The 27,577-nt window shown below is 33.5% G+C and overlaps 1 protein-coding gene and 1 non-coding gene across 2 annotated transcripts; both read left to right on the top strand.

The window, feature by feature from the left end:
• Nucleotides 1-3,203: 3,203 nt before the first annotated feature.
• Nucleotides 3,204-12,143, top strand: LOC131631123 (uncharacterized). The gene is made up of 6 exons (XM_058901902.1): nucleotides 3,204-3,685; nucleotides 3,926-4,134; nucleotides 10,943-11,234; nucleotides 11,318-11,403; nucleotides 11,500-11,591; nucleotides 11,678-12,143. The coding sequence occupies exons 1-6, from the start codon at nucleotides 3,413-3,415 to the stop codon at nucleotides 11,917-11,919; spliced, it is 1,194 nt and encodes a 397-aa protein (XP_058757885.1). The 5' UTR covers nucleotides 3,204-3,412; the 3' UTR covers nucleotides 11,920-12,143.
• Nucleotides 12,144-13,023: 880 nt separating this feature from the next.
• On the top strand, nucleotides 13,024-13,097 carry TRNAT-AGU (transfer RNA threonine (anticodon AGU)). The gene has a single exon. It is a non-coding gene; the product is annotated as a tRNA-Thr (tRNA).
• The last annotated feature ends 14,480 nt before the right edge of the window (nucleotides 13,098-27,577 follow it).

The raw sequence follows: 27,577 nt of genomic DNA, 5'->3' as shown, positions 1-27,577 counted from the left end.
CTATAGATTTCACATTTCTAGGTCATCATTTCGTGTTAAATCGCAGGTAAAAACCTTTTTATATAAAATCGTATTCCGGAATGATTTCAAGTGATTTAAGTCTTTCTGAAATCGGTGAAATCGTATAAAATCTTGTATAATCGTTGGATTTTACTCTTTCATATGATTTTACTTTTTTTTGTTAAAATTTATAAATCACATTTTATATTTTGTCCCATAAAATTTTCTCTATGGATTTTTAATTTTATTCACACTCGTATCTTGGTTATAATTAACGATGACAAAAATATCCATACCCGCAGATATCTGCGGATAAAATCCGTCACGGATACGGGGCGGATAGTTTAAATGATATCCACGGATAAAATAAATGGATATTCAAATACCCGTTTATTAATGGATATGGATATGGGTTTAATATTACCGTGCCCGCGGATATCCATATTCGTTAATAAATTATAAAAATTACTTATATATTATTAGTTTATTATACTTTATCTTTTAAAAAACTAAAAAACTAGTCTACTCATATATATTTTTTTTGAAGTTTTCTTCGAAGAAAACATTTATATTCTATACAAATCTTATTGGTCATTTCATATTTAAGCTTCTTTTATACTTCATACCTCACTTCAACAATTTAACCATCCAACCAATCAATACTGCTCATCTGTCGTCCCTCTTTCATCACAACTCACAATCAGAAAATCATTTTTTTTGTTAAAAATGAAATGTATGGGATATTATTCTTTGGTGAAAATGAATGAAATTAATTTGATAAAATTTTGTTGTTAAAATAAAAGAGATTTGTATGAATGTTATGTGATAATAAAGTTGTGTGTCTTTAAAAGAAACTAAAAATATTTTTTTTCAAAACATAATTTTAGAAAAATAGTGTTATCCATAGATATCTGTAAATATCCACGGATACCTTAAAACCCGTGAATTACCCGCTTAACGGATATCCACGCGGATATGGATATCATCTTTATCTAACGGAGTGGACACAGATATCATACTATCCGTCCCCATGGATATCCATTTACATCCCTAGTTATAATATTAAAGAATCTTTAACATTTGGAGATGGGGTTAATCAAGTCGAATATGAATGTTCAAATGAAGATGATGTTTTAGAAGGATTGAACTTTTGATTAAGTTGAAGATGAAGATGAAAAGATTTATTTATTTTTAACTTGAAAAACTTATGAAACTATTGTTTTTTTATAATCTTTTGGATGTTACATTTTATGATTTGGTGGACAATTTGTGTAGTTCGATACAAGTTTGTGAATATTACACTTTATTATTACGATATAGTATATTTTTGTTTTATAATTAAGTTAAAAATTTAAATAATTAATGCATTTAGAGTATTATATAAGTATATATATGCCGTATATATAAATTTAATATAATTTAAATATAAGGTAAACTCTGTGATTTTACGTTTCGATTTTACGTTTCGATTTTACCTAGATAAAATGAGTCAAGGTAAAAACTCGACTCTAACAACCTTGCTCCTTAAGCGTGTTTATCAATTATCAATTGTAAAAGGGCATGGGATATTATAATCAATATTTAAGCTAAGTAAGGCTAAGAGAATACTCAATGTAATTCAGTTAAATATAAGAGAACATAGGTTGTGCAATTCTTCGTGAATAAGAATCTTTGAACGTGCAACATTTGAGCAAGTTGTCACAAGTACCATGGTAAATCTTGTAATTATGAGGACTAGACTAATTCACTTTAGGTGAACTAAGTTAACTTTTGAGTGTCTTTTTTATCTCGAGCTATTTACTTTTTTGCTATAATATTTCCTCTCTTTCACAACCTTAAAGCTTCAAGTTCATATAATCGTTTTAGCATTTCATCTAGAACTTTACTCTTCTACTAATATGGATTGATATAAATTCTTTGATAGACACCATCATTGGAGGTTGTTGAATAATAGATTTTTTACCGTATACCATTTTTGGATAAAAAATATTTGATCATAAATACCATTTCTCGTATATAAAAATATTTAGATCAATAATAGATTTTTTTACCCTTATACAGACCTCATTTTTGTTTAGGTATTATTTACAAAAATATTTGAATCAATAGTAAATTTCGTATATAAAAATATTTAGATCAATAGTAGATTATTTTCCCGTATATCATTTTGGAATAAAAATATTTGGATCATAAATACCATTTTTCGTAAATAATAGTTTTTTTTCCATATACAAATATTATTTTTGTTTAGGTACAAAGACCAAAAATATAAGAGTTGTATTATTTTAATAATAAAATTAAGAACTTTATGGTACAAAGACCAAAAAACCACAATTTTAATGTGGTGGCAAAAAATCAAATAAGGGTATTTTGAACTTTTCCACAACCATTAATTTTCTTATATTATAGATTGATAGATTTTTTTTGGAAGAAAGAAGTGAGAAAGTGATGAAAGAGAAAAAAAATAAAGTATAGAGAGATATTAGATAAGTTTGATAAAATATAAGAGTTGTATTATTTTAATAATAAAATTAAGAACTTTATGGTACAAAGATCAAAAAACCACAATTTTAATGTGGTGGCAAAAAATCAAATAAGAGTATTTTAGACTTTTTCACAACTATTAATTTTCTTATATTATAGATATAGATTGATAGTTTTTTTTTTTTTTGAAGAAAGAAGTGAGAAAGTGATGAAAGTTTAAAAAAAAATAGAGAATATAGAGAGATTCGATAAGTTTGATAAAATATAAGAGTTGCATTATTTTAATAATAAAATTAAGAACTTTATGGTACAAAGACCAAAAAACCACAATTTTGATGTGGTGGCAAAAAATTAAATAAGGGTATTTTGGACTTTTTCACAACCATTACTTTTCTTATATTATAGATACTAGTCGATTTTCTCTAAAAAAAAAAATAAAAAGAATAATATTGGTTAATAAGATTTGTAACATATTACAGTTTGGTTTGGTTCGATTTGTAAAATATAAATCGCGAGCCGAGCCGCAGAGCACAGTTCTATTAAAAAATAGTCAAAACACATTCGAATCAAATGCTGTTTTTTGCGGTTTCAATTTGGTTCGGTTCAATTCGGTTTTACAGTTTTCTATTGCGCTGATTCGGTTTTAAACACCCGTAGACTTATCCATTAATTATAAAATGATGAAACGTTAGTTAATTAAATACTTTGATTAAGAATGATCATTACACTAATCTCCACTCTAGCATCAAAGATAGAATCACCGTCATCTCCTATTTCAACTAGAATCAAAAATCCTAAATCGATGTTGAAAACCTCAGCGAAGATTGTAAACCCTTCTTCACACTTCACTTTCTCAATCCCTATACACTTAACCTAACCAAACGTCGTCGTTTAACCAAAATCCTAAATTATCACAACCACTTTCTCAATGTCGGCCAACGGCGGCGCTGCCATCGCCGGTGGAAGCCGCAACCGCAATCGACACGTCGGCGATAATCGGTTCTACAGTCCACCGCCGCTTCGTAAACACAGAGAGAAACAAGAACAACAAAGGTCGTCGCTTTCAAGAACTTCATCGGAGAATAGACCCGGTTCTTCTTCCGATTGCTCGATTTCTTCGCGTGCCACATCTGATATCTCTAATTTGGATCGGTTTTTGGAGTACGTTACGCCCAATGTTTCCGCTCAATATCTTCCTAAGGTTTCACTTTCATCACCTTCAATTCTATTCAATTACGCTTTGTTTGAGTTCAATTCAAGTTGCATAAATGAATTAGTGAATGTTTGATTCATATATGAATGAAATTCAAGATGTCTCTTAAATTTGATAGTATAAAGTTCTAGTTTTTAAGGGTTGCGTCCGTTATTTGGTTTGTTAACAAAGCACATTTTGGCTTATTTGGGTGGAATTTTGTTGTTGTTCTTGTGTGGGAATGAACAGAGTTCAAGGAGATGGAAAACTAAGGAGACGGATTTACTTCCGTACTATGTACTTGGAGATTTGTGGGAATCGTTTAAGGAATGGAGTGCGTATGGGGCGGGTGTTCCTTTGGTGTTGAATGGGAATGAATCTGTGACACAGTATTATAATGTCTCTTTGTCTGCCATTCAGCTTTATATTGATCCATCGAAACCTTCGACGCGGTTAAGGTTAGTATGTTGCCTTGAAATGAAACATGGTTTTCTAAATGTTCTCCTTGAATGATTGCCCAAATTGCTTTCAATTCTATTTTACTATTTGCTTTTCTTATGACTACTTGCATAAGTGTATCTTGCATCTTATTCCGCATGATGATGCGGAACGCGTTAATGTATTGGTAACGCCTAACTGACCACCAGTTTCATCAAATAAAGGTGGATAACTCTACAGATTAGCAGATATTGAAAACTGCAAAGCTATCCTAGTTTCACTATGGGGGTATTAGCGGTTGTAGCAACAACCGTGGGAGAAGAGAGTTCCAGGTTTCTTTTTTTGAAAAAAATAATAATAAAACTCAAGAGGCAGCATGTAAGTTGCACATGACCTATTTTTAGAATAGAAAATAGCAGAGTAGTCAATCCCGGATAGTGGCGCAGAGCGGCCGACTCCGAAAATGGGATAGTGGGAGAGCATATAGTGGGATGGCCGCTATTTGATCATTTTTTGGACAAATTACATGAATAATAATTATAATCATATGAAGTGCATAGGGAAAAACGAAGTGCAGAGAAAGGTGAGGGAGGAACTTGTGATTTTTCTTTGGAACGGCTGAAGTGCAGAAACGTCGATGAAGGAAGGTTAGGGTTGAGTCTCAACTCAAATTTGATTGAAAAACCCAAAATTACCCTTACAACGTTTTAAATTCAAGTGTTGATTTCGGTTTTTCATAAAGGAAAAGGATAGCGGGATAGAAACCGATCCGGACCAGAAACCGCTCCGCCCCTATTACCTGCTATGTAACCTATTGCAGGCTTGCAGCCGCTATAGTGTTCTGCACTGCTAAGTTTCTTCCCATAGCAGACGGCCTCCGTTATGCTATAGCGGGATAGCACTGCTATTGTCCGCTATTGACTACTGTGGAAATTAGAAGAGTCGGAGTATTGTTACTCCTATAATCTCCCTAATAAGCCTCTCAATATGTAAGTTGTCCGTTGCCTCTTTTGCCTTTCGATAAGTTTTTTTTCATATCTAGTGAGACTTCGGAGAGTATCTGACATTTTATTAGTTTCAGTAATCACTAGTTAAAATTATGAGTTATATTCATTTTACCAATTAAGCTTTTGAGTTTATATCGTGTCATTCTGTATACAGCTTGCCTTTTTTTATGTAATTGATTTAATTCAACTGCTACACGTCTTGCTCTGTTTGCTGCCTGCATCACTGTCCACTATTTCACATAAGGGATTTTTGTCATTCTGTTATTTTCCACGACTCACTGTTGATGACAATGCTAAGAACCGAATGGTTTTACATATTATTCTTTGGTGCAAGGCAAAACATTAAAAGAAGGATTACATATACATATGCTATTATTACTCATCAGTTATTTACAATATTATTCTATCTAGTAGCTTGAAGCATAACTTCTGGGATTTAAACATACTGTAATTGAATGTGATAGATAATAAATATCAGTCTAGTCTAAAAGTTCTTGTTGATTTGCACATGAATGTTGTTTCTGATGCTGTCTGTATCCAAGCCTTCCAAAATAGGCACATATTTAAGAAATTTGATTATCTAACCTGAAAAAAACAAACACACCTTAAACAAAGGTTTACTTTTGACAAAGAATCGACCAATAATCTCCCATTTCAGCCCTCGTTGCTCATTCTTATTTTAGATGTCTAACTCAATCTTAGGATTTGACCTGGTGATATTGGCTTTTGTGAGGATAACTATTCTAAATAAAAGTATAGAAAAATGAGGATAGACTTTGATGCCGTCTTAGGTTTTTTGGGTTGGAATCAACTTGATTCCAATCCCCCATCCTTACAAAATCAGCTTGTTAGGTGGATGTCCATTTGTCATAAACTCTCTTCATGCCTTATCTATCAATGTGGGATTAGGGTTTTCCCCAATAGCTGCTCATTATTTGTGCTATGGAGACACCTTTGGCAGATTATAGATTGTCTGAATAAGAATAACTGCATGTTGAAGGACAACATATAAGTGTGATGGGTTGAAAGAGTAAGTAGCTTAAGAACTCACATGCCTTACTGTCCGGTATTCATTATCTTTCATGGTTTATTTCCTAGATCAACATGTATTTATCAGGTTATCTAGTCTAAATGGGTAAACTGGTTGCTGTTAAATTAGATGGTTTGAATTGCTTGAGAGAAATTACTTTCAGCTTTGTTATTTATAGCCAAGTGATTACAATTAAATCCCTTGATTATAGGGATAAAACCAAACAATCCTAATCATAGAGATATTCATTCAACAAACTATAATTTAATCCTAATACATATCCTAACACTCTCTTTCAAGCTAAAGCATACTAAGCTATAAGCTTGTTACAGATAAACCCTTTAAAAGAGAAGATCAAACCAAACAAACCGATATTAGAATCACAATGGATTTTCACAAACTGTATCCAAACCGATATTAGAAGCTCTGTAATGATATTTGGTTAAATTTTGTGATGAAGCAGTATCGGATGGACCTACAAGACTTGCACTTAATTTTACCGACTTGGAGAAGGCGTATGATAGAATTCCTAGAGAGGTTTTGTGGAAAGCCCTAGAGAAGAAAGGGGTTAGAATTACATATATTCGAACTATCCTAGGTATGCATGAAGGGGTATCGACTAGTGTGCAGACATGGTGGAGAGACAAAAACAATTTTTCTATTCAACATGTTTACATTAAGGTTCAACCCTAAGTCCCTACCTTTTTATTTTAATTTTGGATGTACTCACGAAACACATTCAAGAGCTAGCACCGAGATGCATGTTTTTTTTTAGATAATATTGTCTTATTTGGAGAGTCGAAGGAGAATTTAAATGAGACGTTGAAGACTTGGAGACGACATTTAGAAACGCATGGCTTTCGCCTAAGCAGAAATAAGACATAGTATATGGAATGTAAGTTCAACAAAAGGAAAAATGTTTCTTACATCGAGGTGAAAGTTGGAGACCATATCATCCTACAAGGCGCACAGTTTGAATATCTTAGGTCTATAATACAAAATGTTGGAGAAATAGAAGGGGAGGTAAACTATCGAGTTCAAGCATAGTGGCTGAAATGGAGGAGGGCTTCAGGGGTTTATGTGACACAAAAGTACCGCTCAAGCTAAAGGGGAAATGTTATCAGACTGCTGTTAGACCTCCAATGTTGTACGAGACATAATGTTGGCAATTAATAATCAATACGAGAATAAAGTAAGTGTAGTCGAGATGAGGATGTTGCGTTGGATGTGTAGTAAGACTAAACAAGATAAGATTAGAAATGACAATATTAGAGAGTGTTGGGATAACCCTTATGGTAGAAAAGATGGTGGAAAATAGACTTAGATGGTTCGAGCATGTAGAGGAAGACCTAGAAAAACTATAAGAGAAGTTATTAAGAATGATCTTGAGATTAACTATTTGGATAGAAGCATGGTCATGGATCGAACATATTGACGAAAGTTGATTCATGTAGCCGGTCCCACTTAGTGGGATTAGACTTGGTTGTTGTTGTTGTTGTCCTTTGTTTGAAACAACCAACTTAAGTGTGCGATTGTGTTAGTGAATCAACATTGACGATATTTGGACAACCAGCCTACCAAAAGTAATAAAAAAAACTAACTTAAGTGGGACATGTCATGTGACTTGTGCCAAGGACTCAGTTTAGCTTTGGTTAGGCGAAGAGACTGCTGAATATTGACAGTGTGCTGAGACCAATGACTGGAGCCTTCCATTATAGAGAGAAAGTTGGGAAAAGGCAAAGAGCACACAATGACAAAAGTGACTTGGACAAATGATCAACTGACAACTTGGAACTGACTGTAAGACTTCACATATGATCACATATCCGACATAGATGTTGCTAACCAACAACCTCAAATAAAAAAAGATGCACAAAACTGAACCAGTGAGAATTGAGAAATGCACTAACAAGACATAGTGAAACACTAAAAAGCACAATGAATGAGCGGTCTGCAAATACGCACAGCGGCCAGAAAATATTGTGACTGAGGACCTAAATTATTAAAGCAATGTACCGTGAGATGCAATCACAGTGACAAAAGAACAAAAGACCGAAACACTGCAGAAAAGCTATCCGGAGGCAATTACAACCATAAAATACCTATGCAACAACAAAGAAATCTCTGGAGCCCACCTTAAACGTGGGATCCACAGACGGAAAGTGGTCCCAACTTAACCGGGAAGGGGATGCAAGTCTAACAGGAGCAGCAGCGACCTTGTCAGAGATCTAGAGGGTGGTACATGGCCTTCACACGCCAGCTGGACTGATGGCAGCAGAAACGCATGTTGCGGCGAATGTCATAGCGGTTGACGGACCTTGTCAGAGATTTAGAGGGTGGTACATGGCCTTCACACGCCGGCTGGACTGATGGCAGCAGAAACGCATGTTGCGGCGAATGTCATAGCGGTTGACGGAGGTGCTTCAGGACTGGCTGATCTGACTCCAGAGAATGTGATGATGGGGTTGACATGCTGTCAGACGCGATGGTTGAACTTTCTATAAAGACAACAGCAGCAACCCAAATATTAAGGACTAGACGATTGTGTATTGGACATCAAGCATCCGAGCTGAAAATAAGCTAGGGTTAAGCCTTGACGGTGGTTGAACCCAAAGATTAATGACTATGATTTCAAACCTTAATCAGAAAAGAGAAAACTAATATGATATTCCCACCCAAAGATTAATGACTATGATTTCAAACCTTAATCAGAAAAGAGAAAACTAATATGATATTCCCAACTTTTAGGCTCTGTTTATGAGTTAGGAGGGAAGGGGGTACGGAGGGTTTTGAAAAAAGAAAATTTTAAAAAATATTGAGAAATTTTAATATTTTATAAAAGAATGATAAATGAATCATAAACATATTTTTAATGTTTGGAATTTATGACACCATAAATTATATTTGAACAATTTATCAAATCTCTCCAAAACCTTTTAAACACCTCCTTCAATACAGTTTTTTAGTTCCCTCAAACTAGGGGAATTTTGTATTATGAATAAAAGTACACCTCCCAAAACCTTCCACCTAAATCCCTCAATTTTTTTCACTTAATCCTTCCTATTTTTCAAAGTTCTCTCCTCCCTTCCCTTCAAAAGTCCCAAACAAATCCTAGGGAACTCCACAACGAAATAATAGCGAGATTGTTAAAGGAGGATCAAACCAAGTTTTTGAGACCATGTTAAATTAGATGTTTTGAATTGCTCGAGAGAAATTACTCTCAACTTTGTTATTTATAATCAAGTGATTACGATCAAATCTACAATTAAATCTCTTGATTATAGGAATAAAACCAACAAACCTAATCATAAAGATATTTACTCAACAAACTATAGTATAATTTAAACCTAACGCATATCTAAACAGTTACATATTTACATGTGAGGGATGCGAGATATAAGGAATCTGGAATGGAACTATCAGAAAGTGACTACTGAAACTCACCTATTTTGCCATATGCTATTAAATTGGTTCAATCTAACTGTTTTATTGCTACAGCTAAAAAAAATTCCTTATCTTATCTCTCTACTTTTATTTTATGACCCTGCAACTGTCTTTTGGACATTTGGGTTTAATTTGTCACTGTGTACCATACTATGCAGCTCTATTAAATACTTGTCACACTTTCACATGTTACCACTAGGGGTGTTCGCGGTGCGGTTTGGGCGGTTTTGACGGAAAAAATCATCCGAACCGCAAGAGAAAAAATCGTGCGGTTTGGTTTGGTTCGGTTGGCTTTTAAAAAAAATCCGAACCAAACCAAACCAAACTAATGCGGTTTGGTTTGGTTCGGTTTTTTACAAATATTTTATTGAACCATACATATACATATAGATGGCAACATAACTTTGTATTTAGATATTTATACACTATCAAATAACAATAAAACTCGTCATATTTTGACAACAACTTTCTATTTAATATGTAAAAATTAAATTAGATAAAAGTGGAACAATAAACATAAAATAAAAGTATAAAACAATATAAAAATTATTAGAATGAAAAAAAATAGAAGAGACGAGAGATTAGTGAAGGCGAAAAAGAAAAAACAAAAGAGTTGAGAGATTAGAGAAGAAGATGTGCGATAAAAACGAAACTGAAATAAGGAACATTTGCATAAAAATGAGAAGGTGAAAAAGAAAAAATAAAAGAGAGTAGAGATTATAGAAAAAGAGGGAAGATGTATGTGGCAAAGAATGCGCGATAATAATATTAGAGATTTGAGAAGATCGGGACTAAAATCATGTGTAAGGATAAAAAAATTGTTCGTAATCATAAGATTAAGGTATAATAGATTTAAGTTTGGGTTGGATGTGAGTTAAGTAAAAGTTAGATTGTAACATAATGCGGTTTGATTCGGTTTACAAAATATAAACCGCAAACCGAACCGAACCGTGCGGTTTTGTTAAAAGATGACCCAAACTAATCCGAACCAAATGCGGTTTTTTGCGGTTTTGGTTTGGTTTGCGGTTTTCTATTGGGTTGGTTTGGTTTTGAACACCCCTAGTTACCACTATGAGAATATTCAATCGTGCTACTCTTAGCCTTGTTGTCTACTTCAATGAACCACATCCTACAAGCTCTAGAGAACATTCCATATGATGCATTTTGTATTAGTTTTATAATATGATGTATTTAGCTGCCCTGGGTTTAGACTAGCGAGACTAATTGTTTTACCTTTCTAGTGTAATAATGTTTTATCTTACTTTGAAACAAATGTATTGGTTTACCATTTTACTTGAATCAAAGACAGTTGAACATAATATCATTCACATTTCCACCATATTCCAGGAAATCCAGTCAAGAAAGTGACTCTGAATCAGCCAGAGAGACAAGCAGCGATAGTAGCGGTGGCCTTTGTCATGAAAGAGGACCAAAGACTAATCACAGCAGTAGGAATCATCTTAGTGCATTGGATGCATGCAATCATGCTTTCGAAAGGGTCTCAATAAGTAAACCTGGTTCACCAAATAAACCTGGTTCACCAAGTGAAGAGACTGAGAGCTGCAACCCTCCGGGTCAGCTTATATTTCAATACTTTGAGCATGAGACACCTTATAATCGTGAGCCAATAGCAGATAAGGCAAGATGTTATCCTTTGGTTAACTTGAACGTTGAGAGTGTATTGCTTTCTAACCTAACACAAATTCACATGGCTTGACTCAGATTTCTAGTCTTGCAACTCAATTTCCAGAGTTGAAGACATACTGGAGCTGTGATCTTTCGCCTGCGAGTTGGGTTTCGCTGGCTTGGTATGTTGTTCTCAACTTCTTGTCCATCAGATTATTGGGTTTTTTTATAATTTTCACACAATAATTACTAGTTCTAAATTGTTTGTTGCTATGAAGGTATCCAATATATAGAATACCTACCGGTCCAACACTGCAGAGCCTGAGTGCCTGCTTTCTGACTTACCATTCCTTGTCAACAGTTTTACAGGGTATGTCTTGCTGTCTTTTGTTTAATTTGTGTCTGCAAAATCGTTGTAAATAGAGTTCAACTATAACATTTTGATCTTTGAATCAGGTTCAAATACAGAACCGCTTAACATCCAATATTCAAGAGGTAGAGACATATCCAAGCTATCATTACCAATATTTGGGCTTTCACATCACAAGTTCAGAATTTCTATCTGGGATCCGGACGGAGTTTCTGAATCTCAGAAAGCCAATTCTCTGGCACAAGCTGCTGAAAATTGGCTTAGGCTATTGCAAGTTACTCATCCTGATTACAATTATTTTATGAAACATTATACATATTTGAGATAGCAGCATAGCATATGTAGTCCCTGCCCGATTTCTGTTGTTCATTAAGTGAATATCTTCATACATAAACGCCACAATCGCTTGTCTTTTCCTAATATAAGCAAGCAGGGTTGTTCCTTAATTAGGGGATTCTGAGGGGGAAGGAAAGGTATTGAAAATTACTCACATTTCATATTTAAATTGACCTGTTTATGATTACATAGAATGCAAAAAAAGCTTTTGACCAAGATTTTCTGCTTCTGTTATGTCACTTACCTTATGATGATGATGAAAAACCCAAATTATACATATTTGATATGTAACAGCTTGTCTAATGATACATATCTTTTTGGTGAGATGCAATTTTTCTACAAGATTTTACTACCCACTTATTAACAGATTTGAAAATGTATGCAATATCTTAAAGCTCAACATTTTTTCATGAAAACTTGATTCTTTGATTTGCAGTAAGTATTTCTGGATATTTTTGGAACTTTTACAGTATCATATATTTTAAGCATGACTTTTACAGTTGCAAATATTAATCATAAAATTTGTGAAATGGAATCCAATAAAATTATGTTAATAGGAGAAGGTTAAGACAAAAAAAGAAGGAATTATTTTCAATTAAAAGGTTTAAAAATTATTTCTCTAATAATAACAATTTTGTTGGTAATTTTTCTGCCCCTCCCCTCATAGATAGTTTTACGCGCCACAAACTTAATTTTAATTAATGCAAACTATCATCCAAACCAAAACTTACTATACTATATTTTAGTTATCAAAATATTATATTCAATCAAAAACTACAAATGGGAAAAATTGTGGATAAATAAACATATAAATTTAAATAATATGTTTTTCCACATTCAGATAAAAGAAATTAAAATTAATAAATGACATATATGCGTACAACTTGGAATCTAGAATTTCGCATGAAACTTTTATATAAATCTTCTATAAGAAAATGTATTTGTACTATGTATATATAAGAAACTAGAATATAATTCACTGGGAAAACAAGTAAAATTAATAACTAGTCCTTGGCTTCAATCTAGCAAATTACATTTTATAACCTATAATTCAATGTTTTTATTTATTCAATTTTGGGAGAGTTAACATCATCAAGCTTTCATAGCTCAGTTGGTTAGAGCACCCGTTTAGTAAGCGGGAGGTCTTGAGTTCAACTCTCAATGAAAGCAAATTTCAATTTTGCAATGATTTTTTATTGGCAGTTGTTATGTTCAGTTATCTTAAAACCGAGTGAGAATACAAAAGCCCAATATTGTGGGTTTCATGGGCTGTTCTATTATTAAATGACCCAGCCCAATACTTTTGATTTTATCAAATCAATTTGTTTACTTGCTCCACCCCACTTAAGCAAATGTCTTGAACAAACAAAAAAAGTAGTTTCAGAAATAAATTTTATTGAATGTAAAAATTTGTTGAAGGATTAAAGTTAAAGATTTAGAATTTGTAGACTTTCATTGATCATCATGATATAGTTTTGGATAGAGTTGCACAAGTCCTCTAGATCTCTTTGTCTTTGCGAAGATATTGAAGATTGATGTGGCCTTTCAGTTTGCTATTGGTCTTGCTAAGTCAGTTTGCCGGTTTAACTAGCTGCTTCTGATGTATAAAATGAATTTTACCAAGAAAGTAAACAATGGTGTGTAAGTTCAGATCAATATTTTAGAAAACAGAATGGAGATCAAAACGGTAAGACTTTAATATAAGATTCAATTGATTTAATCGGTTAAATCTATTATCGAACTATTTATTAAATAATTTAATAATTTAAAATCTATTTATAATTTAATAAAGTAAATATTTTTAAAATTCATTACAAACTACAAACTTTATCCAATAAGATCAATGGTGGACATAGTAACACAACATAAAGTACGCTTAATTCAAATTTTAATTCAAGAATAATTTGAATAAATTAAATAATTAAAATAAAATAAGATTAAATAATTAAAACCAAAAAACATAATACCTAAAATAAAATTTAATTAATTTATAATACTTAAATTAAATAGGATATAATACAAACAAAAAACAATATATTTAATTCAAGAACAAAACAAGCTAAAATTAAAGACAAAGAACACTTAAAATAAAAATAATTTCTCTAAGGCTTGTTTACTATTTGGTTAAAAGTTAGCCTAAAAATTTAATTTCTTTGTATAAGGGGGTCCACGAGCACAATCTTCTAAAAGTTCTCAAGTATAGTGGATACTTTTACTCAAAAAAAAAAAAAAAGGTATAGTGGATACTCTCAAGAACAATGATTCGAAATATTATTAGATCTTTTTGATCGAACCTGTATAACTCTCGAGTGTTATTTCTTTTTCCAATATTTTTCTTTACTTTGATTTTCCGATGCGTGTTTACTCAAAAAGCTTCTAAACACTTCTTTTACAAATGATTTTCTTTTAAAGTAAAGTTTTTCAACCTTCACAATTCACCCTCTCTCTTGTGTATGGATTCAAATGTCTAACAAGTCGCATTAGAGACTAATTGTCTCAAGAGGAAGATAACTTCCAACACTTCTTTTAACAAGAGGACTTTCCTAAACATACCTCCATCGTTTAATGGTGATAGGTTTGAATTGTGAAAAGTTAGATTTAAACTTATCACCATTAGATTTCCTTTAAGCGGAATCACAATTAAGGGTATAAAGAAATTGATTTTATTTTAAAGACATAACTAGAATGTTTTTAGTTTTAAAATCAATTTCAATTTTTATTTTTTCCTCTTCAGTCCAAAGGAAATCTAATTTATATACTATTTCAACATTAATACAATGAGTAGGAATGAACGGACCATTGATTATTCTTTACCTATCAAGAAGGAAGAAATCATCAAGAAACTAACTGAGTTGATTTTACTGTTAAAAGATGAAGGTATAAGCTCAAAACTAGAAGAAACTCTAGCAACTTTATCAAAAAAGTCTTTTGAAGGAGAAGAAGAAAAGTAAATTCCAGTAATCTCCTTCGACAGAACAATCTTGGTGAATGAACGTTCCTCAGAAGATTCAATATACAGTGGAGAATTTTCATCAATAAGAGAATTTGAAGTAGAAGTTTCATCAAATAGAATTTTCTAAAGAAGAAATGAGAAAGAAATCTCAATGAGAAATATATTCAAAGACTCAACATTAAGGAGAGGTCTCCAAGAATCCACCTCTAATAGAATCTTTGAAGAATATTCTTCTAAAGATGAACAAATTTTCTTGAAAGCTTCTCACAAAAAAGATGGTTGCGAGGTAACAATATTATCATACATGCAAAATTTTAAATTAAATGCTAAGTTAACCGAGAAACAAGATAAGATTGAAAAATGTAACATAGATCTTAAAGACTACATTTAATTTCTGAGAAATAGTAATTGAACGCTAAGATATGAAATGACTAATCATAGAAATCAAGCTAGCAAATGTGAGACTTGGTCTCGATGAAAAAGAAAGTGAAAGATCTGAAATCTTAAGTAAAAACACTAAGGGGAGAGAAAACCTAGATTTGATTCTATCAAATCAAAGTTCTTCCTTAAATAAATATGGATTAGATTTTAAATATGATAATCACATAGTAAAGGCTTTAATATGAAGAAACTAAATTTCTCTTTTTATAAATGTTCATATTGTAATAAGCTTGGCTACATAGAGCCCTTTTTTTATGATAAACTAACAAGGTCTAAAGAAAGTAACCATGTACCTTTTAAAACAACTTATGCACCAGGACCAAATAAGATTTGGTACAAAAGGTGAAAACTTAGTTTGTTTTGTAGGGATGTTTTGTTGCTTTAAATGAAGCCTTAGTGTATATTAAATGTATCAGTGCAAAGCAAGATATATAACTTTGAGTATACAGGATGTTCCTGATGGCCGATGATGATACTGATGCTTGAGATCCAAGTAAGTTCGTTGATGGTGATTTCAATGAGCATGGTCAAATATCTATTCGTTGAGGATGGTTCTCAACACTTAAGATTTGTGATGATTAGTTAACCTCTTAGTAGGTTGAGATGATAAGTTTGTAATGGATTTATCAGGCTCTTTGTCTTAACCAACTCTCGTATCAAATGATTCATAAAGAAGAATTTACAACAATACTTTGTCGTTCCCTCAAAATAGGGAGTTTTAGTCAAGGTTACTTAATAATTAGAAATTAAGGTAGTATATTTTTTAAAGGCTGAATAATTAGAAAAATATGATTAACTCTTTAAATAAGTAGTTTATTATTTTCTAACCAATTAAAAATTATTATTACTATTAAAATATTTGAGCTTGTAGCATTTTTGGAGAAAATGGTGCAAACTGGATGAAAAAGGGTATCAAATGCAGTATACCAAAGCTAAATATCAACACAAGACCCAAAAAGACCAAAGAGGTTGAAACCAATACAAATAATCGATCAGATGTTCCTTGCATTTCAAGTTTCAAATAAAATCATATTATATCTTCGCCTCCAAGCAAATCAAATTAGAGCATTGAGGAAGAAAGGGAGAAATCTTCAAAATCATCACCACATAATCAGTTAGGCCTTAAAAAATTGATTTGAAGACATGTTTTTAGAAAGTTTAATTTATGATATTTTATGGGCCAAATCTTTAATGATTTAATGGAGTTTTTGCACGCACAAACCTTCATAAGGAATACTATAAATAAATAATCTTAATCCATTATTTTGCATCATCTTTTTCTTTGTTCTTTTTGTGTTTTATCTGAGTTTTACTCTACGACATAAGTATCATCATCTATGGCTCAAACAAGTAGCCTCCCTTTTGAAAGTTTTTCTTCAAGACGTTTGCTCATGGAAAGTTTAACCTCAAGAAGTTAAAGGAATGGAATGTCCAACTGTAGGGTACTAATACTTGTTGTTAAGGAGGAAAATTTTCTCAATAAATTTAAGTCGTGGGTTCACATCTTCCTAGGTTAGCTAAGGGAATTCTTCACTAAAATACCAGATCGAGTGTTCATGAACTTTGTAAGAGAATTATACTTCAACCTGAAGTTTGAAGATCTATCTCTGAAGACATGCGTAAAAGGAATAAAGATTGATATTCATATAGATAAGCTCAGCAGAATGTTTGAATGGCCCTTTTATGGGGTATCCTATATCTATGATGGGCCAATAAAGTTAAAAAAAAATCAAACTTTCCATTACCATCATATCTTTTGTCATGAACCCAATGGAGGAAATGAAATTTCCTATCAAAGCAAGATACCTAAAGTAAAAATTTATGTGGCCTACTATTTGATCACAAAGATACTCATCCTGAGGCAAACTAATATTGATGTGGTCATTAGAGAGGATGTGGTCCCTTTATGGTTAATATCTCAACAATTTAAAAAAAATTGGTTTGATGACATGTTTCTCCATATGATGATCTACTTCAAGCAAAGTCGAACAACAAGATTACCACATGGATCTTTGATCACCAAGATATTAATTGTTGTTGGAGTAGATGATAAGTGCCAAAATGTTGTTATTTTGAGTATATAATTGTGGCACTTATCGATTCTATTCATTCTGATTTGTAATAAAATCCCCACTTTTGTGTATATATTCGCATACTTTAGTTTTCATTTGTTTTATGTATCATTTACTAGCTTTTCTTTATATTTTTGTAGGTATTTTACATTTTGGGAAGCTTGGAATGAAGCGGGCAACTTTGGAACACTTTGGAGCAATTTTGGAGCCATTTTGGAGAAGTTTTGTTCAGCAAGCTCCGCTGAGCGCCCGTCTAAGCGCGCTTTCCAGTGGCGAACCAATTTTCCTGGCCGCTAAGCGGCAACTCTGGCCGCTAAGCGGAGCCCTGTTTACTGTTCTAGATATTTTTGTAATACGTGTAGTCCGCTCAGCGAGGTTTGGCCGCTAAGCGGCCGTAGCAGAAATTGTGTTTATATTTCTTCAATTGTAACATTTCTAGGATATGGTTTTGGAGAGTTTTTGGTTCCAACTCCATCATTTTCATCCTTAGAGTAGGAATAGCTTAGAAAACAACACCGGGTCATGCACTTGGAAGATCGGAGGTGGATTTCTCATCAACCGGAGCTGACAACCCGCGAGATGTTTGGTTTATCTCTTCTATTCTTTGTGTATTTCTTTTGTGTTGGGTTTGTTTGTATATTTACTTGACTCTTATGTATATTTACCGATTATAATGTTATGTTTAACTTGCTTTACAAATCTGTGTTGATATTGTTCTGGATTTTTGCTCTATGCTGGGGATTTGGGTTGCTTTAGAGATAAACTTCTTGAATCTTTATCTAGGATGATTATCTGTTGGTTCTGAACTCTAGAGATAGATTTAGAGCTAGCATTCACCGTTTGTATCTGTACGTAATGCTTTCGTGTTTGAGCGGCGCGCGAGAGATCGCCGACGCGAGAATACGGATGTTCTCGTGACTTCGCGTTAGAGATAACCTTAGTTGTGAGATTATCTCGTTTGTGCTCCAGAGATGTACGCTTATGTGAGAGATACGTGATGACATAGATGAGTATCGTAGGTTGAGTATAACGGGTTGGTAAGTGTATGTTTGTGAAGAGTGAATATATTTACATTTCTGATAAGTTATTTCTCTTCTAAGAATGTGTTTATTCTTTTCTTGTCCATATCTTTGTTTACTTTTTGCTCATTCAATCCAAAGTTCGAAACCGTAGAAACTGTTGAATGGCATCTCTCCATCTCTGAGGACGATAATTCCCGGATCAATATTTCCAAATATTTTTTGTTGCTTGCCCTATACTGCATTCAACAAAATGGCGCCGTTGCCGGGGATGATTTGATTGCATCGCAATAGTTTCCGTGGTCTTGAGCTTTGTATATATCGTATATATTGTATAGTTTCACTTGTATATATATTTACTTGTACATGTTTACTTGTTTATGTTCACCATATAAGTTTACTTGTATATGTTACATATAAGTATACTTTTATTGGTGAATGTTGGTGAAACATGTTGATCTCGGATGAGCTCTTTAATAACAAATCTTCACTCTTCAACTTGTGAATCCAACATTCACTAACTTTTCTCTTTTTGTATGATAATAGTTGTTTGTATTCCATACTTGTGCATATGTGTTGGTTTGTGTACATAATTGTATACTTGCGTTTTCTTTTATGTTTGTATAATTATTGTATATATTTTTACCCGTAACGTTTGTTGAGTGGTTGGTTAGGACACTTCCTTTAGGTTTGTGCGGTGAGATGTCACCATGGCATGACGGGAGGAAGCTACTTTCCAAACACCAAAACAATAAAGGCGTCGAGCTAACGACGTAAAACAAGCGCTTGTTGGGAGGCACCCCAACGGTTGTAAATTTTTGTCTATATTTCAGTATTTGAGGTATTTAGGTGAAGTGGAGGAAAATTGGAACAGGTGTTTCTGTTCTGATTTTTCTGGTTTTTCTGTCATCCGCTAAGCGAGCCTAGCTCCGCTAAGCGATGACAGTAAAATTTTGTTTTTCTGCTCTGTACCAGTGGGGTTCCCATTCCACTTGGTTCACTCATTTTTCTCACTTTCACCAAGGCTAATTAGTAGTATATATTAGTTTTCTTTTTCTAATTCTTTTATTGGTTGTTTGTACTCGAATTTTGTTCGGTAATTCGAAGATTTTTGAGGTGATTTTCCAAAGCTTGTGTTTCAACTTGCGGATGTATGGTAGGATATTGTTTTTGAAGTTGTATCATTCAAGGTACTCATTTATCGCTTTCTATAGCATAACATGTTTAGGAAACTTTTCATTTGTACAATTATCATACCATTCATTCTTTTGCACTACTTGCTTATTGATTGAATCACTTTAGTTCCCAAACCATAAATGTGAGGAAGCTTTCCATTGTTCATATATGTTGGAGGCCACAATCTTTGTTTTAACTGGATTTCATTATGCTTAATCTTTTGTTTATGTTGATTTTATGAAAGCATGAAAAGGATCAAGGCATTTTGTTTCATTTTGAGCACAACCACCATAACCAAATAGTCAATTCACCTTGTGAGTGTGTGATCATTTGTTAACCATTTTGAGCCTTTTTGTCAATGTCCATGTTTTTTTTTTTGCTAAATGCTTATCTATGAGTGTTTAGTTCTCATTTTTTTCATGGATGATTGATTCTTTGTTTCCTTGAACCCTTAACCTTGATTTTTGGTATGAATTTTTACCTTACCTTAGAAAGTAGGGAGTATTCACATGATGATATGGTTGAATTCAAGTTGGGGAGAAAAATGATTATGTACTTATTTGGTTGTTGCTATGAGGTTGAAAATGAAGAAAAAGAAAAAAATGTGAAAAGAAAAGAAAAGGAAAAAAAGTGAAAAAGTTTTGAAAAACAAAAAAAAAAAAAAAAAGAGAAGCGAATAATTGTGCTAATAAGTATTGTGATTGGTTTGAGAAACTTGTGGTTAAGGAAGAAGTTTAATCGAGATTTTGTTGTTTGAATCTTTGGTGGATTGATCACTCCCTTAGGTTTAGGCAAGTTTTTGTTTTGATTAGCCTTAGGACATATCCCTTGTTTGTTAACCAAGCCACATTACAACCTTGAAAAGCCCTTGTGATTCTTGCTTTTATATCTTCAATGTGATTTTTGGATGAATGCATAATTTAATCTTTTGTTTGCAAGATTGTTGGATGAGTGTTAACAGTCCCTCACCTTTGTGTGTTCTTCATCCATTGATGAATTTTTGCTAGGTGTGATTCATGATGTGAGCATGTATTGTGTTAGAATGTTTTGTATGCTTTTTGTGCTTAGGATTCGTTTCGTTTACATGTTGTCGTTGTAGGATAGTGGTAAATATTTACTTTGTTTATACGTTTTTGTATTGAGCCATACATTTGTTTTTGGTTTTCAAAACTTGTTGATTCACAATTCTTTGGTTTATTACTTTTGATTCTTTGATTTATTTGACATTGTTTGAGGACAAACAAAGTTTTAAGTTGGGGAGAGTTTGATAAGTGCCAAAATGTTGTTATTTTGAGTATATAATTGTGGCACTTATCGATTCTATTCATTCTGATTTTGTAATAAAATCCCCACTTTTGTGTATATATTCGCATACTTTAGTTTTCATTTGTTTTATGTATCATTTACTAGCTTTTCTTTATATTTTTGTAGGTATTTTACATTTTGGGAAGCTTGGAATGAAGCGGGCAACTTTGGAACACTTTGGAGCAATTTTGGAGCCATTTTGGAGAAGTTTTGTTCAGCAAGCTCCGCTGAGCGCCCGTCTAAGCGCGCTTTCCAGTGGCGAACCAATTTTCCTGGCCGCTAAGCGGCAACTCTGGCCGCTAAGCGGAGCCCTGTTTACTGTTCTAGATATTTTTGTAATACGTGTAGTCCGCTCAGCGAGGTTTGGCCGCTAAGCGGCCGTAGCAGAAATTGTGTTTATATTTCTTCAATTGTAACATTTCTAGGATATGGTTTTGGAGAGTTTTTGGTTCCAACTCCATCATTTTCATCCTTAGAGTAGGAATAGCTTAGAAAACAACACCGGGTCATGCACTTGGAAGATCGGAGGTGGATTTCTCATCAACCGGAGCTGACAACCCGCGAGATGTTTGGTTTATCTCTTCTATTCTTTGTGTATTTCTTTTGTGTTGGGTTTGTTTGTATATTTACTTGACTCTTATGTATATTTACCGATTATAATGTTATGTTTAAGTTGCTTTACAAATCTGTGTTGATATTGTTCTGGATTTTTGCTCTATGCTGGGGATTTGGGTTGCTTTAGAGATAAACTTCTTGAATCTTTATCTAGGATGATTATCTGTTGGTTCTGAACTCTAGAGATAGATTTAGAGCTAGCATTCACCGTTTGTATCTGTACGTAATGCTTTCGTGTTTGAGCGGCGCGCGAGAGATCGCCGACGCGAGAATACGGATGTTCTCGTGACTTCGCGTTAGAGATAACCTTAGTTGTGAGATTATCTCGTTTGTGCTCCAGAGATGGACGCTTATGTGAGAGATACGTGATGACATAGATGAGTATCGTAGGTTGAGTATAACGGGTTGGTAAGTGTATGTTTGTGAAGAGTGAATATATTTACATTCCTGATAAGTTATTTCTCTTCTAAGAATGTGTTTATTCTTTTCTTGTCCATATCTTTGTTTACTTTTTGCTCATTCAATCCAAAGTTCGAAACCGTAGAAATTGTTGAATGGCATCTCTCCATCTCTGAGGACGATAATTCCCGGATCAATATTTCCAAATATTTTTTGTTGCTTGCCCTATACTGCATTCAACAGTAGACACTATAGGAGAATCAGTGAGTCTGATCCACTTCAACATTAAATACTCCTTACTCAGTAGCATGAAGTTTCACATCTTTCAAGGAGAACTAAAGAATGAATCAATTGATGAAGAAAAAGTTGTAGCCCAACCAGCCACAACAAATGATACAATCCTTAATACACTTCTGGAAATCTCTCAACAAAATGCTCTAGAACTTGGCAAAAAAACACGACTACTATCAGGATAAACATGTCAAGACATGATTAAATTAATGGCAATAATTAGTTTCACTTATGTGTTTTAGTTTTAATTTTAGTAATTAATGGCAATAATTAGTTTAACTTTCTGCATTCTTCTTCTTTCTATAATCTTCATACTTTCTAGTCTTTTTCCTTGTTAGTATATGAATTCCTGCTAGAAGCTGCTTAGTTTTGATGATGAAAGTACTTGTATTTAAGCAATTATTGAAGATTTCTCAAGTGGTCGAACATTCACTATATGGTTGATCAAGCTATCATCGCGAATCAAATCGGACATCTATTTTAAGTAAACACAGTAGGTCAATGTCTTTCAAGTGAATATTTAGATTTCAAGGATCACTAATGGTTTAACCTTTCGATCTCTTAGATGATGGTAATCACAATGAAAATATATCAAACATCAATTAAGATGACTTAAAGTTCTTGTGTGATGCTAAAGTCACAGATAATGATGCCAAGGCCTGAAGCTTCAGAGTGGGAAAGAAAAGAAGTGCGCAAGCTCGCTTGATCGTTTCTGTTGGAGTGACCAGTGTCTTGTAAAGACACGTGGGAATTTATAGAAATATTATGGCTAAATCATACACACACATAAATTTCTTGAAAATCCTCCAATGTTTTAACAAAATCACCCAAAAAATGTTTTTGAAACCTAGCCATTTGATTAGGGGAGTGTTCAATTGATGAGGAAACTTTTTCTACCTGTCTAATTTATTATATAATTTACCCAATTAATTAGATGATGCTTGGTTAAATCAATAATCAATTGAGACATTCTCTTAATGGTTTGTAATGACTCTATACAAACTGAACACAAGGGGTAGGCGACTTAGGTCACCGCCTTGGGCCTCCAAATTTTGTTTTTCTATTACTTAATGTATGTACTGTTCCAAGCTTTCTGTTTGTGTTTTCAATAAATTCAGACGCACTTTAATTCATGCATAACATACAATGATTTGAACTTTTAAGAATAAGAAAAAATAATTGTATAATATAGGCAAGTTTTATTTGATCTCAATTTTAGCTAAAATTTAATCTTATATTGTTAATGTGAGAATAGATAACCAACAAAATTTCAAATCAAAAGAATAAATAATAGTTAATTAAAAATAAGTAAAAATTTATTAGATAAACTTTTTTTAAATTAAAATTAGATATAATAGTTCTATTATCAACTAAAATTATTAACTAAAAATTGATTTAGAGACCGCGTTCTATAATTCACCTCGGGCCTCGATATGCTTTGGACCGGTCCTGACTCTATATTAAAACCTTCCATTTTGGGCTTTAACTTTCAATTATTTTAGGTGCCTAATCGATTAGAGCATTCATTTAGCCCATGAATTGCTTAGAAATTTATATCAAGTCTTGGCCCATAAATATAGATCTTCTCTATCACTTTTTCACATCCAAAAAAGATGTGAAAAGTATCACTTTTCATTTCTCTTATCACTTCTCTAAATCTCTCATGTTTTCTCATTTATTTTAGCCATAGTGCTTCAAAAGTGTTCTTGAGTCTAAGTGAAGATATTTGTTCTGGGTGAGGGAAAATTATAAATTTACCAAAAGTGTATTTTCTTTTGTGTAAATAATTATTCCATAAGAAGTAGATATGTTGGTTGTGATCTACACCATTTAAAAGCTCTTGTTTGTATTGGGGGATAGTCTTAGGAAGTCTCAATTTTGTTTGCGAGCTCCACCATTAAAGAAAAAGCTCTCTTTTGGTTTGTGAGCTCCTCCATTGTAGAACAAAATATCTTTGGATTGTGAATATCAATCAATGAAAATCTCCACTATACTTCTTGAGCTCATTCAAATTAAAACCTATATCTTTTTTAGATTAGTCGGGTTAAAATCTATTTTGGTTTTTAAGTTCAGTCTAGTGTAAACACTCAGTAGGTTCAAGATCAACTTGGTTAAAATCTCTCTTGGTTTGAGTTTAACCAGGTGTAAAAGTTCAATAGGTTCGAGATCAACCCGGTAAAAATATCAATTTGGTTCATTGTTGGCCTGTGTAAAACCCCGATTTGGTTCGGAAGATAGCCAACTCAAAACTCCGTTTTAGTTTGAGATCATCCTGTGCAAAACCTTTGTATGGTTTGGAGACAAATGGCTTTATGCCTTGTTCCTTGTTTAGTTAAAATTTAGGATGAACAGTTTAGTTCCTTGTATAAGGGAGTTCGTGGGCATAACCTTCTAAAAGCTCTCAAGTATATCGGATATTGTCAAGAACAATTCTTGGGACACAAGATTAGCTATTCTTTGTGGAGCCTGTATAATTATCTAGTGTTATTTATCTTCCATTAACTCTTTAATTTTCCAGTGTTTTTCTTTACTATGGTTTCCCGCGGCGTATTTACTCAATGTTTTCAAACTCTGTTTTTATAAATGATTTTATTTTAAACTAAAGTTTTTTAAGCCTCTACAATTCACCCCATCTTGTGTATGGAGATACATGTCCAACAATAGGTTCCTATAAATACATCAACCCTTAGGTTGAGAGGGGACATTCAATTAACCCATAAAAATACAACACACAAAACTTTTCACCGTCCCTATGAGAGTTTGCTCTAACATAACAGCAACCCTAAAATCCTCTAATAACCCTACACATCTACGGGTTCTCACTCATTTTTATTTTATCAAGTAAAGATGGCGCCCATCATTCACCCCTCATTTTTGTGATCTTCCTCTAGAAGCTAACAACATAGAATTTCAAGATCACCATCAACACCATTTTTAGAGGTTTCACCGGTCGGGGAAAATCCAGTTCTTCCCGCAGAAAATATACCAGTCAAGTTCTAACGATGAACGTCGTACCCGCCAGCCAACCTTAAAGTAAACCTGGAAAGGAGCTAGACTCCAAAATCACCTTCTCCAATAAAGACGTCGTCGATATTATCCCTCGCAATAATGATCGCAATTCCCATGGTCATAATGGTGCAATATGGTATGTGGGATTGAAACGAGTATTGATTGATCTTGGAAGCTCAAAATATATCTTATTATGGAGTATCTTTCATTGGCAGCTTGACCCTAAAAGGTCACAAAACGCTCGAAATGACGTTTGGTTCAAAGGAAAGTGCAAAGACTGTCATGATAAAATATCTTATGGTAGACGCCTTATACCCATACAATTCCATCACGGGGAGTCCTACCCTTAACTTATGTAGGGCGGTATTGCCAGCTCTCCAGTTAGGCATGAAGTTTCCGCTATCTTCAGGCGAGTTGTGTAACTCCCTAAAACCTCGATTCTTAATTTAAAAGAGAACATTGAATATACGTGCAAAAACATCACCATTAGGGTGTCACACATACTTCTCAATCAAAATCCTTTTCGAAATTTAAGAAACAACGCAGAGGAATTTAAACATTTAAGCAATTAAAACATCTCATGTTCTCAAAAGGAATTAACTTTGAAATAATTTATGATACAATTGTAAATATCTCACTAAGATAGACATAACAAATCTTGTCCCATTGTTACACTATCAGAGCATTATTCACATTACCTAACTAAATGTAGAAATAAAGAAGCAAAGATAGCCATCTCAACCATCCTCTAACACGCACGACATTATGGTTGCTCTACCTAAGTATTTGCAACAACAACATAACAACCACACAATAATAAACAGGGGTGAGAATGTCCTCAAATCATGTAAACAATGTATAATACAACAAGGATAAATACTAAATGTTGTTTCTCTAGAATTTGAAATGGCATTATGTTTGGAAAAACTAATATAGTAGCAATTAGTTAGGTAGGATTTGTAACTTGTAAGAGAAAGCAGGTGGAAGTTCTATTTGACAAAAGAACATGTTGAGTTGAAATTTTTCAACATATGGACAAGATGTCAAAGAAGATGTCCTATGCAAGCTGTAATACGGTGAACTGACTTTATTTGAAATGTTGCAGATAGCAAGAGTCGCCACCGACTTTTATTTTATCCAAATAAAATAGAAAGGCTAAAAGAACAGGAAAAACCTTTTTAAAGAAAACAGGGTTCGGGGGTAATTTATGCAAAGGGAAGGTGTAAGGCACCCTTTGCATCCATGGTTATCCATGGGCTCTTAATTGCTTTGCTCTTTTGAAAGAAATGTAGAAGAAGAGAATACGGACTTTAGCTCGTAAATGAGCGTAGCCTTATTGAAGGTTTATGAAAAAAGTGTAAAAAAGACTTTAGCCAGAGCAAGGCAATTCGGAGCAATTACCTGGTTAGATGAAAAATGTTCTTTAGCCTTTCAGGGTGAAAGGGTCTATCCATGCCATAAGAGGGCAGGAAGTCTTTTGTTTGGATGTTTATGAGTCGTCGAATTATCGTTCGCCATAAGACTGCCCCATGCCATAGAGGGGGCAGGTAGTCTAAGGGAAGGATCAGAATAGCCTTTCGTTTAGGCAGCCAGAGGATACATCAGCACTTCGTAGGCAACTTCCGAGGGACGAGATCATATTTAGTGTATCGAAGGCAGCATCATTAGGAACTTATGATCTTTGCATTAGTCGAGGCAACATGGCTGAGGTATCCTCGTATTCGAGGGACATGGCTATTCTGCAAAAAAACACAAGGCAACAGGCAACAGGCAACAAGAGGGGTACCATAAAAGGTGCGTGGGTGCAACAATCACGTGATTCAATTCGAAATAAATTATCTTGTAATTAAATGGCTCTAATTCAGTTCAAGGTTACACTCCCTAAATTACTAATCACGCAATAATATGGGGAAGGGAAAAAAGAAACCAACGGATCAATAGTGCAATAGGTCTGAACAAGTAATAGTTAAAGAAAAATAGATAAGTTTTAGGGTTACCGACTATTGAGCTTTGACGATTGGCTAACCTTGAAAATTGGAAAAGGAAAAATAAACACGAAGGGGTGAGTGTATGGCTAGTTCATTGATCAGAAAGGCAAAAGCAAATTAATTGAAATTAAAAGGCAAAATAATTAAATTAAATTAAAGGCAAAAATAAATATAAAAAATTGAATCGGGGACTTAGCTTTTTGGTCGGGTGAGGCGCATGGCTGAAAGATCTTGGTTAACCCTGAAAATTGGGCACAAAGAAGAGAAATTGTTAGTGCATTAAAATTCTCAATGATTATAATGTGGCAGATCAAACAATAAAAATAATAATAATTTAAGCAAACAAAAAGGCATGGCAAAAGGCCCTGAATGAGCCCAAAGT

The sequence above is a fragment of the Vicia villosa genome, linkage group LG1 (assembly GCF_029867415.1).
Source record: "Vicia villosa cultivar HV-30 ecotype Madison, WI linkage group LG1, Vvil1.0, whole genome shotgun sequence".
Taxonomy (NCBI): Eukaryota; Viridiplantae; Streptophyta; class Magnoliopsida; order Fabales; family Fabaceae; genus Vicia; species Vicia villosa.
The sequence above is the reverse complement of the archived record's forward strand: the minus strand, read 5'-3'. Positions and strand labels throughout refer to the sequence as shown.